Source organism: Canis aureus, chromosome 35 (genome assembly GCF_053574225.1).
Source record: "Canis aureus isolate CA01 chromosome 35, VMU_Caureus_v.1.0, whole genome shotgun sequence".
Taxonomy (NCBI): domain Eukaryota; kingdom Metazoa; phylum Chordata; class Mammalia; order Carnivora; family Canidae; genus Canis; species Canis aureus.
This window is the reverse complement of record NC_135645.1, coordinates 2,553,841-2,571,278: the sequence shown is the minus strand read 5'-3', so window position 1 is coordinate 2,571,278 and position 17,438 is coordinate 2,553,841. Positions and strand designations below refer to the sequence as shown.

The 17,438-nt window shown below is 34.9% G+C and overlaps 1 protein-coding gene across 12 annotated transcripts in view; it reads right to left on the bottom strand.

The window, feature by feature from the left end:
• The window catches only part of LRCH3 (leucine rich repeats and calponin homology domain containing 3), a 123,539-nt gene that overhangs the window by 30,192 nt on the left and 75,909 nt on the right, over nucleotides 1–17,438 (bottom strand). For 7 of the 12 annotated variants that reach the window (XR_013372625.1, XM_077884633.1, XM_077884626.1 and 4 more), the window contains exons 9-14: nucleotides 13,339–13,487; nucleotides 11,284–11,360; nucleotides 7,403–7,454; nucleotides 6,862–7,011; nucleotides 4,013–4,063; nucleotides 2,448–2,501 (exon numbers count right to left, since the gene is read on the bottom strand). Coding sequence is in view for 11 of the 12 variants with exons in the window: in XM_077884633.1 (XP_077740759.1) it covers nucleotides 2,448–2,501; nucleotides 4,013–4,063; nucleotides 6,862–7,011; nucleotides 7,403–7,454; nucleotides 11,284–11,360; nucleotides 13,339–13,487 (533 nt within the window). In the remaining variant the exon portion in view is untranslated. The remainder of the gene's footprint in view (nucleotides 1–2,447; nucleotides 2,502–4,012; nucleotides 4,064–6,861; nucleotides 7,012–7,402; nucleotides 7,455–11,283; nucleotides 11,361–13,338; nucleotides 13,488–17,438) is intronic. The other 5 variants (XM_077884624.1, XM_077884628.1, XM_077884627.1 and 2 more) reach the window with 3 other exon arrangements.

The window sequence follows — 17,438 nt, the reverse complement described above, 5'->3', positions numbered from 1 at the left end:
GTCAAAGATATTAAACACTACTAATACTTATTTCAAATCCTATACTTCAAAGTCTTTAAATGAAATCCAATATTTATACCTTGCCGTATCGTCAGACCTTTTCATCAAGAAACTATTTAATGAGAGATTATTACATACATAGCATATATGTGTTCATTCAGGAAATATTTATTGAGTACTTAATACATCCCAGGGATAATTGGGTAAATAATGAATCCCTGAGTATACACAGGTAATTGCAACAGAGAATAACCCTGTGCCTTACAGCTTATAGTCTAATAGGGAAGCGATATAAAATAATAAATGCCCACCTAAAAGTACTAGGATGAGAAAAAAAAATGGAGACAAATTTGATTTGGGGGTTGTGGGCTGCAGAAAGGCCATTTTAAAGGTGTGACATTTAGGCTGATACCTGATAGATGAGGAGGAATTAACCAAGGGGTATATGCAGGGAGGGAGATGCATTTCATGCTGATGGAAACCACATTTGCAAAAGGTTGTGAGGTGCAAATGGGCTTGCCTTATTTGAAGAGCTGAAAAAATGCTGGTATAGCATGAGCCCAGGGATTTGAGACAGAGTGTGCAGGAACTTGTAGGCTATATTAAGAAGTTTGGATTTTATTCTAAGGAGTTTCTTCATGCCATGTTAAGAAGTTAGGACTTGGGGCACCTTGGTGGTACAGTTGCTTAAGTGTCCAACTCCTGGTTTCAGCTCAGGTCATGATCTCAGGGTCATGAGATTAAGCCCTGAGTCGAGACCCTTGTTGGGCTCTGTGCTAGGTGTAGAGTCTATTTAAGATTCTCTCACTCTCTCCTGTCCCTCCCACACTCTCTCTCTCTCTCTCAAAAAAAAAAAGTTAGTACTTTATTCTATCATATGAAGACATCAGAGAGTAGTCTTGAGAAAAATCAGAGATATGATTTAAAACAGACTCTTTTGGCACAGTGTTGGACACTATTTGGCATACAGAAATATGTGAGACATGGTCCTTGCTTTTCAAGGTCATCTCATTTAGGTCAAACATGAATACTGATAAAATGCAAGTGCATGTGTTTTGAAAATGGCTAAAAGCCATTTCAGATTTCACACTGAGGGGATTTTGTTGTTTTTCCAAATCCCATTTTTTTCCTTGACAAAGAAGTGTGGGCATGCAGGCTTCTATCACTTACTATATGTGTTATTAAATCTCATCTTTAGTCTCCTAAGTTGTTTTCAATTATGAGAGGCAATACACCATGGTGTCTAAGGCAGGTATACTCAAATCAGCCAGATCTAGATTTGAACCTAATCTTGTACTTACTTAAGCTACGTGACCTCGGACAAATTGCATTCTGGACAAAACATACTGTGCCTCAGTAATCATTTGTAAAATGGTGATATGTTTAACTTTAACTGTTAAGATTGCTGTGAGGAGTAAATGAGATCATTCTGGTAGTATCTGGATCATCACAGGCTCTCAGTATCTTTCAGCATTAATTTATTTGCTTCCCATGCCAATTAATTTCTAGTACAACTCCAGAGGGTGGTGGTTTTATTTATGAGACTGCCCAGTTAAAATGTTCTTTATCCATCTCTAAGGAAGTGACAACTGCAGAACACACAGAAACACTGACAATGGAAGTCTACGTTAAGAAGACTCTCATGCTGAAGTATGCAGTCCATGCAGCAGTTACCAGCACGTAAGACAGGAATTGCTACACACACTAGACTTTTGAACTACGAGTTTTCAACATACTATAAAAAATATCATAAAACATGATAGGAAAAGCTGTAAATGTTAGAGTTCTCTTGCAAGACTGACAAAACTAAGATTTTCACTACAGCTCCTATGTTATACTCATTGTCAGCTGATGAAAGATAATAAAAAGTAAACTAGTGTTAAAAATGATCAGTAGGTAACATTCCAAGTTAATGTTTCCCAGGGTTTAAAAAATGGGCATGGAGGGATAATCTTGAGATGTAAGTATTTTTTAAAAGTTCGGGATTTGCAGTAGCTTAAAATAGATAATAAAATAGAATGGCAAATATACAGTTGTATAATTAGTGTCATGGACTAAGGAAATTCATTTAACACACAGGTGACTAACGAGCCAATTAATGATTAATACAGTAAATGCACTTGGAATTAGAAATGACATTTACAAAACAAATATATTATGCCCTCTCCTCCTAACCCACATACAAAGCCAATGTGGATCGCTATGTGAATGTTTTACTTTTGGAAACACTAACAAAGGTATTTGAATTATAGCTGCAGACCGCTGGGACATTGGGTAAATAATGAACAGTAACATAAGGAAATTGTTCCAGCTATTTGTAAAGCATTTAGTAATGATGCTTATCATGTTTTATGGTATTTAGATAATTTTTGAATGAAAAGTATATTAACTATTCTCCAATCTCAAGACACAGCAATATATAGCTCCATTTCGTGCAAGGCTCTTACCACTAACAAGGCACTATCATCAGTGTGCTGAGACCTTCTGGATGGGAAGGGACACTGGAGAGGTGGAGAGAAATGGAGCAATGTCAAAAACAAATGATGCACACATGTGACATATTTCACAAATACACAAGCAAAGAGGTATATTAAGACATACTGAAGATGCTAACATATGGGATTGTATTCACAATCATTTTGAATTCATGGATCATAAGAGGTAATAAGTTGATTCTGAGTCATGATTTTCTTCTAAAGAGCTTAAACAACTTCAAATATGATCCTATTGCTTAAAAACTGACTAAAGCAAGGAGGGAATAGGGATTATTTTTATTCACAAAGAATAGAGAGAGAGCTGAAATACAGAAGTAGCAATAATAAAGGATTTGTGGTTATTTAATGAGTCAGTGACAAATTAGAAACAATAAACCCAAGAGTCATGAGTTCTAGTCATTGCATCTCTTCGTTACCTTTCTCAGACAAAATAAGAATACAATTGGAAACTTAAAAACTGTACACCTTATTTTCCCGAGAAGTTTTAATTTTTAAATAATGAATTTACTCCAGCATGTTCATTAAGAAGGAATTTTGGGGGTAAAAAAAAAAGGAGACAGTATTGACTTTGTCTGTGAAAGGTATGTACCTTTATTATTACCACAGTAAGAAGAGACAACTAAAAAAGCTGAGTTACTCTTTCTGGTACTATACAATGCATAAATTCTGAGATAAGTAGTGACTATATGTCCACTCAGATAAAGAAAAAAAAATTTATAATGGATAATTTAAAACATTTCAAACAATGCATTTTACCACTATTCTGGAAACACTCGTGCTTTAAAACCTCTGTGCTGAAACTTGATGCTTGTAAAGCCCCGTGTGTTAGGTTTTCAAGTAATTTACTTTACAGAAAGCAGATTTAAAATCCACATAAAAAATACCCTTATGCATTTTTAAGGACGCAATGATCATAAACTGAAAAACTGAGAAGGCAAAGATAAAGAAAAATGGCTTTTAATAAAAAGGCCAACTATAATAAAAATATTTAGTACATTTCACTTTAACAGATCAAAACAGGTGCATTTAAAAAAACTTAAGCAATTAATTTTACATTTTTACTTGTAATGAAAATGTACTACTTAATATTACAAAACTACTGTGTACACTGTAAAGCCAATAACATATTCAGGAAGTGAGCCGTGGAGCTAAAATATATGTAGTTATCTTTTAGTTCAATACCAATACCATTTACCCCTGTCACATACGGCTCTCAGGACTCCCTCTCACTACACACTATGCTTTGAAATGGATGAGGGAGATGATACTGCTGGTGGGGATAGGGTAAAGGAATAAATAATCTCCTGATGAATTAGTATAGATTAAAGAACTCCTGATCTGTAGACTTGGATAAACTCCCTTGCCTATGTCATCTTCTCTCAAATAAGTAGAATTTTGTGAGGGAAAAGGAAAATGGCAATATTTTCATCACCGAAAACATGATAGTCACATGCAAACATTTCATTTCCATTGCAACAATAAAAAATTCCAAAGAAAAAGTGATTATATAGACTTACCTCGCCATCTAAGGGGGGTTGTTGTTTTTGTGGACTTTGTGATGCTTTTTGCTATACACCCCCAAACCCCCCGAAAAAGGGAAGCTGGTTAGAATCTGGAACAGTGGAAATGATACCAGATAATCATCCACATTAATTTCTGTATCTCTCGTGTAGCAGCACTTTTCTAGATTTACTGGCTAGAAGATGCTGCCCTTTCCCTTAAACAGCATACAATTTAAATGAGGAGAGCAATAAACAAAGGTCTATAAGCATCTATAAATCAAATATAAAAAGTATGGTTTTTATATGTACACACACACAAACACACTCATAATCAGAATAGTGATCTCTCACTACTGTCTCTCAACGAGGCTCGTTTTTTGTCTAATACTGGCACCTTTAGCTCTCTCCTATCACCCAATTTTCAGGTTTGCATTTTCAACTGCCTGTGGAAACTCTCTATTTGGAAACCCACTTTCACCTTGTGTTCAACATGCTCAAAAACAAATCCTCAAATTTCCATACTAACTGGTTCTTTTCCCCAATTTGCTAATTTCTGTTATTATGTCAAATAATAATATTATACCATCTCTACAGTAAGTGTTTTACAATGTATTCTTAAACACATTATCTTAAATAATTCTTCTTATTCTTGGAGATACACAAACATCATAATCATATTTATTTAAAGACAAAAGAATTAAGGACAGAGAGGTTATATGATACGTGCAAGGTCACAAAGTAAATCTGCATAACTGAGATTTACATCTCCATTGTCTAACTTAGAATCCTATATTCTTTCCACAAGGCTAGCCTCCTATTCAAACTGTACTTTTAGCCTCAAAATCTTGCTTTGGGATCTTTTTTTCACTTATCTTCAAAGATGTACTCAACATTCACAACTTCTATATATAAAACACAATGATGCTTCTCTTCAAATCACTAATTTATAAAATCTATTGTGGTAAGGAGGATGGCACTCACCACACTAGTAAAAGTACTAGATGCACCCATAATAATTCTGAGTTAATATTTAAAAGTTAAATATTACACCTATGAGGAAATAAAAGGCACAGAATGATTCAGTAATTTTCCCAAAGTTGAGCACATAATGAAGAGCTAAGCTGGATTCAAATTCTGATCCTAAGCTCTTATCACTGTGTAACACTGCCTCTCCTTAGAAACCTCAGAGATCACCTGGTTCTATGCCTTCATTTTGTACCTTAGTCTAATTACTGCAGTTACTCTCTATTTCATTATCCTTATCTTTCTAACATTTTAACACAAGTAGATTAGTATTTTGGAATTATCTTTCACTTTTTTTCTCCTGCTTTAGAACTTCTAATTGTTCTCTTCTACCTAATAGATTCAAGATCAAACTCTAATTTAGCATTTAATCAAGACCATCTCCAATGTAATTACTTCTTACTAGCTATGAGGCATCTATAGAAGGCAAACTAAATGAATTAATTAATGTAGAATGTACAAAACAGCCCTTAGGATTCAGTATGTGTTAGCCATCATTATTTACTGATAGTCAATATAGCTCGTGGTTGCAGATTAGGGTTTGGAGCCAGCCTTCTTTTTAAAGAATTTTTTTTTTTTTTTTGCCAGCCTTATTTCTACTTTCTGTTCAGCTTGTCTTGAGCAGAACTGTGTTCTGCTAGTAACTATTTGTGTATTTAACCTGGACAAACTGCCACCCTCTCTAAGCCATCAGAGATCATCATCATGGGCTAGATATACTTGGAAAAAAAAAAGAGAGAATTTTATCACATTTATGTTACTTAAAGAAGATTGTCTTTGACTAGAATTATGAAATATAAGAGAGAAAGCTTTAGAGGACAAGAAGGGATCTATCAATTCATTCAATCCTTTAACAAATATTTATCAAGCTTTACTATGAGCTAAGACCTGCTACGATCTAGGAATGTAGCAGTGAATAAACAAAACAGACATACTCCCTGTCTTTATGGGGTTTACAGATAAATGGGAGGGATAGACATCAAACAAATAAAAATAGAAATACTGGGGATCCCTGGGTGGCTCACAGCTTTAGTGCTTGCCTTTGGTCCAGGGTGTGATCTTGGAGTCATGGGATCGGGTCCCACATCAGGCTCCCTGCATGGAGCCTGCTTCTCCCTCTGCCTCTCTCTGTGTCTCTCATGAATAAATAAATAAGATCTTTAAAATAAATAAATACATAATAATAATAATAAAAATAGAAATATTTAGTTGTGAAGAGAAAAATCCAAGGTGATTTCCAAACAAATAAGACTTGAAGTGATAAAAGCAAAAAGAAGCAAAATACAAGCAAAATATAAGCAAAATACAAGCAAAAAGAAGAAGTATTAACAGAGGTTGTTACCTGAATAGGTGTGGAGAGAAGAGGAAGACATGAATCAAAGATGACTCTAAGTATTAAGCCTGTTAACCTTGCAAAATTCTGGTGCTTGACAGAATGAGGAAGTTAGAAACAGGCTTGGATAACAATAGTTTACATGTGCATGGTACTTTGAGGTTTACGTGGCACTTTCATGGTCTTACTGATCTTTATTAATGTACTAAAGATTGAGAAAATGGAGCTGGACAGTAAAGTGAGATGTTTGAAGACAGATTGCTAATTAAGAGGAAGAAACTACTGTCCCAAGAACAAGATGATCACTTCTCAGTCTACCTAGAGGAGGACAATTCAGCTAATCACAAGTAGGGGACAGTTATACTATTTACTCAAGATTCCCTACAGTGAGAAAAAAGAAAGGAGACATTTTATGATTAAGACAAACACTGAAAGCCTCCACAAAACAAATAAGCACTTACTTCTAAAACATTTTAGGAATTTCAATGAAATTTGGCAAAAATTTCACCTTGACAAAGTCCAGGACAGCATCTCTCTGAATCTGCTTGGTCCTTATTTTCTCCTCCTCATACTGTAGGGCAGCCAGTTGGGCCTCTCTCCGAGTTCGCTCTACTAATTGTTCTCTTCTCCGATGAAATTCCACATCTGTATGTGACAACTGGAACAAAAATATTTTGCACATGCAAGTGGGGATAAAGGTCAACTTACCAATATTCCTAATCAATTCAGGAAACTACTGCAGACCCAAGCAATTTCAACTCTGTAGTCACCTAGCAATTTTTTAAAATGTCTTTACTGTTATTCTTTTTCACGGTATTCTTATATGTGCTATAGAGCTATCAGATCAGTAAAGATTTATTTTCTGTCTGGTGTTTAAAACCACTGTTAGTTAAGTATTAGGTGCACATGTTATATTAACTGTATCGTGGAGGAGACAGGTAGTGAAGTTTACAGATATCTGGCAATTATTGGTAATCTAAGTATTATAAAAATAGAAAATCATCTTAGTTTAAAAAAATAAAGCTAAAACTGTAAAAATTCTTTTTTACCTGATTGTGAGTTGGTGATAGTGACATGAGAGAAGATGGCTCAACTGGAACCCTGATCCAAAAAAGGAAAAAAAAGACAGAAAAAAATTATTTGATAAGATAGGCAGATATATAAAAAGAAAGTAAGATTTTATTGTTAATGTAACTTTCTATAAATCAATAGACAGACCGTCTAGTCAGCAATGAAACACTGACTGTATTTTGGAAACCTGAGTCTAAGTCATTCAATTAAATTAAGCTCCTGGAATACCTGCTGTCTCCAACTCCCATTTCACATGATGGTACCACTGATCAAGCTAGATAGCCAGTGCTGACCAGACAGATATTTGAGGTCACTTTTCAAACAGTATCTTTATAATACATACATAATTATTATCTTATTTATTAGCATGATTGAAACAAGATATATTTTATATACAAAGTCATTTTATCAACAGAAATCTGGGATATGGCAAAATCTGACAACCATTCTTGTAAAGCACTTCTACTCCCATTTTCAACTGATGTAGCAATTTTAATACAAAGAGCAAAAATTCTGTTAATTTTATTTTTAAGAAAAAGATGGAATCTGATTTGATGCTTAAAAAAAAAAAACAGTAAAAACTGTTTCTCAGTTTTATCAGTACTAAATTTTAAAATTTGGTATTTATCTTTTTCCTGAATTAGATTTAGTGTTTCAAGTCTCTGTTACTCATTTGTGTCTAAACAATGTTGGGAGCAGTGATGTTGTGACATTTAGGACCTGAAATTTTAAATTATGATTACTCTCTTGTCAGGTTGATTTAAATGCATTAAATCAATGTGTTACTAGGGAAATAAAAACAAATCCCCCAAAGCTCCAGCAGTTTCTTATTACCAAGTAATAAGAATAACAAATTCTTCACCTGGCTTTCAGGACTCTCACCCCATTTAAGAAACATATTCACTATGGAATCTTTTCTCTAGCAAGATCTCTTCAGTTACCATATATTAATTTCTCACTTCAATCCTTTTCTATTAAGATTCCAACCTATGGAGATCTTCTTAGAAAAGGCCTTTTTTAGAATCTTCTTTTTCTTTAAAATTGGGACTTTTCCTCTAATGTCCGTGTGTAATCAATACTTCTTTTGCATTTATCAATTATGATTTGTGTCATTTTTTGGACATTTTCAGAGGCACATAGAGACGAACAATCTTTGAGCTCCTACCATATACTACATATTTCCCATGAAGTATAGTATACACAGTGTTTCTTAACTATCTTACTCCTTGTGTAATCTTAGGAGTAACAGCTATTATAATCCTCATTCTACAGTTGAAAAGTTCAGGCATGGAAGTTAAGTAATTTTCTCAAGGTGATGCAGCCAGTAATCCTCATCTATCTGGTGTGAATTCTTATCTGACTCCGTGGCAGTCTGCTCTCTCATCTTTTAGGTGTGCAGTTTCTGAGAACTGGAGGTACTTCAGAAATCATGGAGTTCATGTTACTAACTTTATAAGAAAGAAAACTAAGGCCTTCAGAGGTTCAGTGATGTCTACTAGGGGTAGAGCCTGGATTAGAATTTAAGCCCCCTGACTTGGAGATTAGTGGCTTCTACTATACCACACTTCCTTACTATATAGCAGCAGAGTGTAGGAAGGAGAAAGTAAAGAGCATGGAGACTTAAAAGCATATGGGCACACACAGAGAAAACAATTACCTGCAATGGCAAAAACTAAGCTGTGAACAGTTAAAGATGGCGGCAAAGAGTGAAGCATGTAAGAGAATGAAAGTAGCAGTGGAAAAAAAAAAAGACAGTAGCAGTGAAGAAGCCATCTGTGAATGGACAGCTCCCTCATGCCAATCACCAGAGGCTAATGTGTGCCCATCACAGCTTGGCTGCTCCTTGGTGCCACCATGCTACTTCATCTACGGCCTCTTCATCTATGAATAGGTTTCTCAATAGGAATGGCATAGCATTTCAGATAATTTTTTTTTAGATAAATTTTTTTTTATTGTACAAGACTGCCCTGCACAAACTACAGGTAGTTTGGCCTCAATGCCTGCCAGTAACACTTGTAGTCATTTTGGCAACCAATTCCCACATCAAATAAATATGTTCCAAATATCCACTGAAGACTGGTGCTACAACCTACTGAGAAACATTAGCGTACCTTATATTTCCCTAAATTAAAAAAAAAATGTAATATGTAAAAAAGCAAAACTTAAGCCACACTCTTGTTTTCTTTCTTTCCAAGTTTCTTTTCTTATATTGGTTCCACATCTTTGTGAAGTATATATGACATTCTTTTTTTTAAATTTCCAGGCATCAAAAGGTAAGTTTTAAAAAACTCTGGTTTATGTGACTTCAAGAGTATAGCCATATTTCTTACTTTTACTAAAATAATTAAACTACCACCCGCTAAAAAGTTTTAAGAGAATAAATTATAATTTTTTTAAAGGTATAGAATAAATTGCTTAGTAATTCCCCCAAGACAAGGTTTAAAATAATACTGAAGCTGGAAAAAAATATTTCCTTAAATTTTTTACTAATCCTTCCCACCTTTATCTGATTAGCACTCCTAGTCAGTATATTCTTAGTCAAAAATTTTCAAGAGAAGAGAAGCATGGGTTGGTAGGGTAAGATTTCTGGCTGGGATATAACCAATAAAGAATGAGATACAAGTGAGTCCGGTACCTCGAGTAGTCTGGAGAAGCAACACTGTGTAGCGGGTAAAGTCATGGACTTTAGAATTAGTCATAATTGAGTTTGAATCCAGGGTGTGTCACTTAATAGTGGTGACTGTGAATATAAATGGAAAATGACTAGATCTGGAAGCATAGGCTCTGATAAGGGAAGATTCCCTCAGCGCTGGCAGAACAAGAATTTCTAAAAAGTAACAAAAACAGAAATGCTGGGTTTAGATTAGAGAGGCAGATTTTTGGCCCCTATGATCTCTATCTCCTGGTGTTATTTCAGTAAATATGTTATGTGTCAAAAAGGCTTTTGCATATGAAATTAAAGTTACTAACCAGTTGACCTTAAAATGGGAAAATTATTCAAGTGGCCTAATATAATCATGGGAACCCTTAAAAGCAAAAGAGGGTGGTGGGAGGGCAATTGGAAGGAGGTGGTCAAAGCTACAAATTTCCAGCAGTAGGATAAATAAGTACTAGGAATGTAATGTACAGGATGACTATAGTTAGCACTGCTGTGTGATATATGAGAAAGTTGTTAAGAGGGTGAACCCTAAGAATTCTCATCACAGGGAGAAAAATAATTTTTTTTATTGTATTTATATTGAGATGATGGCTGTTAATTAAATCTATTGTGGCGATCATTTCATTATATATAAATCAAATCATCATGCTGTATGCCTTAAATTTATACAGTGACTTATGTCAATTATTTCTCAATAAAACTGGGGTAAAAAAAAAAACTGGGGTAAAAAACAGAAGAGGAAGGCAAGAGAGTTTGTGGGATGTGACAGAAAAGGAAAACAGAGAGACTGAAAATGTGAGAAGAGATTTAAAATGGCTTGCCACTGCTGACTTGAAGATGGAGGGAGCCATGAACCAAGGAATGTGGGCAAACCCCAGAAGTGAAAAAAGAGTCCCAGTTTCTAGCCAGCAAAGTAACAAGGACCTCAGTCCTATAACTATATGAAATAGAATTCAGCCAACAACCTGGATGAGCCTGGAAATGGGTTCTCCCCCATGGTCTGCAAGTAAGAATTTAGGCCAGCCAGTACCATGATTTTGGCTTGTGAGACCCTAAAGGGAAAATGAAGGCAAGAATGAAGGCCTGCCCACACTTCTATCCTACAGAACTACAGATATTATGTTTGAAGCCACTGAACTTCATGCTCTTACTAATGAGTTTTAAAGACAGAAACAAATGAGGAGAATAGGTTTTTCAAACCTATTTTGATGTGAATATCTTCTCATGTCTTCTGTTTTTTGAAACTCCCTCAGAGGTACTGGCTTTATGGGTGAACCCTGGGCCAAAAAAGCAGAAATAAATCAATTTAACATATGTATCCACAACACTTATTTCAACACCAAAAATAATCATTAAAATGGGTATTCTTGAAGGGAAAGAAAACAACCTATCCAAAAAAGGTCTCTAAAAATCAAATGTAAAACTATTTATAGTCTATCTCCAGGGAATATGTAATTACAGAGAACTAGAAAATCTTTGGTGAGTTACTACAAAGGGCTAAAGCAGACTCTTTTAAAGTCTGGGCATGAGGATCAAACAAAATGAGACATAATTCTAGAACCCTGATCAAAGAACAAGTATTCTAATTTCAGTGACTCTGGCTTTTTAAAATAAATAAAAATCTCTCCTAGTATGTTAACATCGGTGACTTAACACCTTGGTTTTACAATACTGAAATCATTTAAAATTATTGCAAGAGGTACATGAAATTTTCATGTCTAAATAAATGTGACATTGGTTTAATTTTAAAAGTAAATATAATACCCTATAAATGTAAGCTATACCCTATTTTATCATAAGATCTCTATCTATGAGAAGTATTATAACAGAATTAAATAGTAGCAGAGTATTTAAAATCTCAATAGATTTTAACAACTCATTTTTAGATTGTATTCAAGAATATAACACTTTAGGTGGTTGTTAAACCATCTAAAATAATGCTGCTTCATCATATTTTTATAGATGCCAAAATTTAGAAAACCTTATGACACAGAAGTCAGAAAGAGGATTATGACACAGAATCTTCAAGACTACCACACAAGTGTAGCTGGAATTAAAAAAAAATTACAAATAGCAAATATGAGGGATTACAAAAATGATACAATAATTTTCCACTAGTAGAAATACCTCATCTATACAGTCTACTCATAAAATGACCAAAGAGAAAGACCACAAGGAAAGAAAAAAGACTCCCTTTACGATAGCAATGGGCATTGCTAATTTTAATATTTTGCAAAGTAGTTGCCCTTTGTTCTAAAAAGAATGTTTATACCCTGAATCACACATAGTTTCATTAATCACCTGGTACACTGCTATTTCTGGGCCGCAGAACTTTAATTTATATAACTTTATCCGACTTTAAATTATAAGAGCGTCTTCTGAACACCAACAAAAATTACTGTGTTCAAAAGTCTTGGGACAGGAAAACTGAAGGATTTTTTTTTTAAAGAATGATAATATTGCTCCACAACATGTCCCACTTGAGTGATTATCCTCTTTTCTAAAAGACTAGCTACATCACTCTCCAAAAAGGCCCCAAGTGTTTCTCAAATAACCCCTGCTCAGAGCCTGGGACCAACTCCAGACATTAACATCACACACACCGAAGCGGAGCCGTTTCATTATGCTGACTAGATATGCTGAAGAATGCAATTTCCACTGGAGACCCTTGGGGGATTGGCAGTGATTCTACAGTGGGCTGAATGCTCATTTGTTTTCTAAGGCAACTCAATGCTTCAGTATAAGAGACACCCAAGAACTATAATGGCAAACAATTTATATTCTGTGTGACTTAGCATAAAAGCTCCAATATAATTAAGTGCATTATAAAATTTCTATGGTTAAGTCTGTAGGTTGCTCCAAAGTTGGTAGTTTGGTTTGATTCTTGTAATAACTAATCAAGCTATGATGTACCAGTTACTAACAATAAAAAAGCAGTAAGAACAACATTAAATGAAAAACATTACATTCATTTCCTTTTTTTCAAAGGCGTAGGAATATTCTCAGGACTCCTCCTATTCCTTCTTCAAAATTCTGAAATCTTTTTATTTGAAAAATAAAGCTAAATGTTACTTGAGACTACCGTCTGATTTTTTATAATATATCTGAAAAATTCAATCATGAAATTGGTACTGGACATTATAAAACAAATAATCAGGCCTAAACAAACAAATCACTGATATGACAAATTTATATCACCATGGACTGTTTTTACTAGGGGACAGCAACATATTTAGGCTTAAATGTGTGTACTACCTCATGAGAGATTCGGCGTTGTTCAATATACGCCATAAACTGGGAACTGAGGCTGTCTGGTTCCAGGCCTTTGGGCTGTCTCATCTCATCCTCTTCCTCCTCTGCAGTACAGCTGTCGATGTAGTCAATCTGATCCAGATCATGTTCCCCTGTCCACAACACACACACACACACCCCAGAAGAGAATACTCAAATTCAATATCCAATAAACACATTCAGTTGCATTCTTTCCTGAGAAGCGTAAATTAGGTAAACCTTTCTTTTAAAGTCCATGGCCACTCACAAAAATAGGTTCCAGAAAAATCTTAGTCCTAATTCACTAAAGAATGCAGTAATTGGTAGTAATTGAGATTACAGACTTCTAATATTTCTTTTTTCTTTGGATAGCTTTTTACTGTTTTAAACAAGACGGTTTGAGTTTGTGAGACAAAGCAAGAATAATTTTTAAACATTGGAAGGTACATCTTTTAGATTTTTCCTTCATGTTTAAAGTTTGGGGCTTAATCCTATCTCTTCGAGGAACTGGGAGGTGAAACCTAACAAAATCAAAATGAAACAGAAAGGATAGGAGGAAAGTGGACTTAGAGATAAAGAAACAGCTACTGATCACTGTTTCTCTTCCTGTAACTGTTGTCCATTATTAGAACAATGCTTTTCTATTTAGAAATGTATTTTCTAGAGGTCAAGGAGTATAGATATTTTGTAGCAGTTTGGGGATGGAAGGGGATCATTTGGGAATTTCTGCTTCTCAAAATGGCAGATGAGTAAGATAGCCACATCATTATTTATTCTCATAAGATTGGGACTGCCTCATTATTTTAAGTTTAAAAAGAGGCTTTTTATAAAAAGATTTTATTTTTAAGTAATCTCTACACAACATGGGGCTATAACCCACAACCCACAACCCTGAGATCACGAATTGAATGCTCCATCAACTGAGCCACCCAGGTTCCTCAAAAAGTAACTATATGTAAAAGCTGGTTAAAGTGGCATATGCAGGGGAGGTGGTGGTGGTGGTGGTGGTGGTGGTGGACTTGCTACTAAGCCTTCTAAGGTCTCTCCAGTGAACCCCAGCCATTATTGTATGATGTTCTACAGAGTACCTAAACGTTGCAGTTGCTGAGAATAATGAACTCAGAAAAGTCTATTTCTCTGTTTTCAATTACTTATTTTTTTAAAGCTTTTATTTATTTATGAGAGAGAGAGAGAGAGAGAATGAGCAGAGGGAGATAGAGAATCTCAAGTGGACTCCACGCTGAGAGCAGAGTCAGACGCAGGGCTTGATCTCACAACCCTGAGATCATGACCTGAGTTGGCTCGTCTAGAGTCGGACACCCAACAGACTGAGCCACCCAGGCACCCCTCAGATTTACTTATTTCTAAATAATTCCATAATTACAATTAATATAAAAAGGATTTCTGAATTACCAGAGTTATAACAGATAAAGGATGAAAAGGTTTTAAGTCTATACCCACATTAGAAGCCAAGTACATAAATGCATTGTTTTCAATGTGCTGCAATTTGTGTGACTAAATAAATGGTTCATTTTATGACTACTTCCCAAAAAAGCAACATCATCTTTTCATCCTATATAGACTAGTATAGTCCAAGAGAAATAGAAGGCAAGCCATAAAAGTGAACCACATAAGTAATTAAAAATTATCTAGTAGCCACATTAAAAAAGTCAAAAGGTGACATTAAGTTTAATAATATATTTTACTTTGTCTAGTATATAAAAAATTGTGTCATTATAGCATATAATTAATATAAAATATTACTGATATTTTATATCCCCTACCCCCCCGTGTAAAGGCTTCAAAACCCAATGTGTATTTTTTAATTATAGCACATCTCAATTTAGAAAGGCCTCATTTCAGGGGCGCCTGGCTGGTTCAGTAGGAAGAACATGTGACTCAAACTCAAGGTTGTGAGTTTGAGCCCCATGTCAGGTATAAAGATACTTAAGTAGAGAAAACTTTTAAAAAATTGTTAGGCCTAATTTCAAATGCTCAATAACCACATGTGGCTAGTGGCTACCATATTGGATAGCACAGATCAAGACAAAAATGTTTTAAGTCTGAAATGAACTAAAGGGAAAGACATGTCATGTAAGCAAAATTAAAAAGAAAACTACTAAAATATGAATGGAATGGTAAGTAACAGAACTACAAAAGAATATAAAAAAGGAAAAAAAAAAAAAAAAAAAAGAAACCAAGCTACTTAAATGAAATTATCATTCAAGGAAAAAGCTCTTAAAAAGACATCCAGATGGCCAAAAGACACATGAAAAGATGCTCATCATTGCTCATCATCAGGGAAATGCTTATCAAAACTACAATGAGCTATCACCTCACACCTGTCAGAATGGCTCCAAGTCAACACAAGAAATAACAGGTGTTGGCAAGGATGTGGAGAAAAAGGAACACACATGCACGACTGGTAGGAATGAAAACTGACACAGCCACTGTGGAAAACAGTATGTTGGTTCTTCAAAAAGTTAAAAATAGAACTACCTTATGATCCTGCAGTTGTACGACTAGGTATTTACCCAAAGAATACAAAAACACTGAGTCAAAGGGACACATGCACCCCTATGTTTATAGCAGCATTATTAATAATGGCCTCATTATAGAAGCAGCCAAGTATCTATCAATAGATAGATGAATGGATAAAGAAGATACGGTGTATGTTTATATATATATATATATATATATATATATATAAACACACACAATGGAATATTATTCCTCCATAAGAATGAAATCTTGCCATTTGTTATGACATGGATGGAGCTACAGAGTATAATGCTAAGTAAAATAAGTCAGAAAGACAAATACCGTATGATTTCACTCACATGTGGAATTTAAGAAACAAAACTAACAAAGGGAAAAATAGAGAGACAAATCAAGAAAAAGACTCTTAATTATAGAGAACAAACTAATGGTTACCAGAGGGGAGGTTGGGTAGAGGGATGGGTTAAATAGATGATGGGGACTAAAGGAGTGTACTTGTGAAAAGCACAGGATGATGTATGGAAATACTGAATTACTACACTGTACATCTGAAACTAATACAGTATTGTATGTTAAGTAACTGGAATTACAAAGAAGATGAAAGCTCTTCTCAGATGGACTTGTAGAAAAATAAAAAAATACTTCCCTTATACCTAGCCTTCAATATTTAAACATTAGGATTTGGGGGGCACTTGGATGGCTCTGCTGGTTAAGCATCAAACTCTTGATCTCAGATCAGGTCTTGATCTCAGGGTTATGAGTTCAAGCTCCACGCTGGGCTCCACAATGGGTGTGGAACCTACAGTAACTAACTAACTAACTAACTAACTAACTAGCTAAAATTAGGATTTGGGAATTCAAACTAAACAAGATTGAATACAATGTTAAAATCAAGGGATCCCTGGGTGGCGCAGCGGTTTAGCGCCTGCCTTTGGCCCAGGGCGCGATCCTGGAGACCCGGGATCGAATCCCACGTCGGGCTCCCGGTGCAAGCAGAAGCCTGCTTCTCCCTCTGCCTGTGTCTCTGCCTCTCTCTCTCTCTCTCACTGTGTGCCTATCATAAATAAATAAAATTAAAAAAAAAATTTATAAAATCAAGAGTCTTCCTACGAGGAAGCTTCCTATAAGAAGCTCAAACAAACAGAAATAGTCCTGCTTGTTAATGAACTATAAAAAAACTACAATTAAGTAAAACATTTAAATTACAGATTTTTAAATACCAAAATAAAGAAAACTTAAATTCAGATGCCCTTGAAGAATACAATTCAAGATAATGAAAAGGTAAATGTCAAGAAATACAGTGAATTCCTGTAAGTGGTCAAATAATGACCACAGAGAGAATCTTAGAAAAGGAGAAGAGTACTTCAAAAGAGAATCACGATGAAATCAAGATTAGCAAAGATCTATTCCGGGTAAACTATCTTTTATGAAGTTTGCTCCCAAAACAAAAATAATAAGGAAACACTGTATTTTATCTGCAAGCTTGAAAACGGAGAAATTAAAATTTATTCCATTGGAAAACAACTCTTTTCCAATCTTGTGAGAAGAGGAAGTCTTTAAAAGAAGCACTGGAGGGGTGCCTGGGT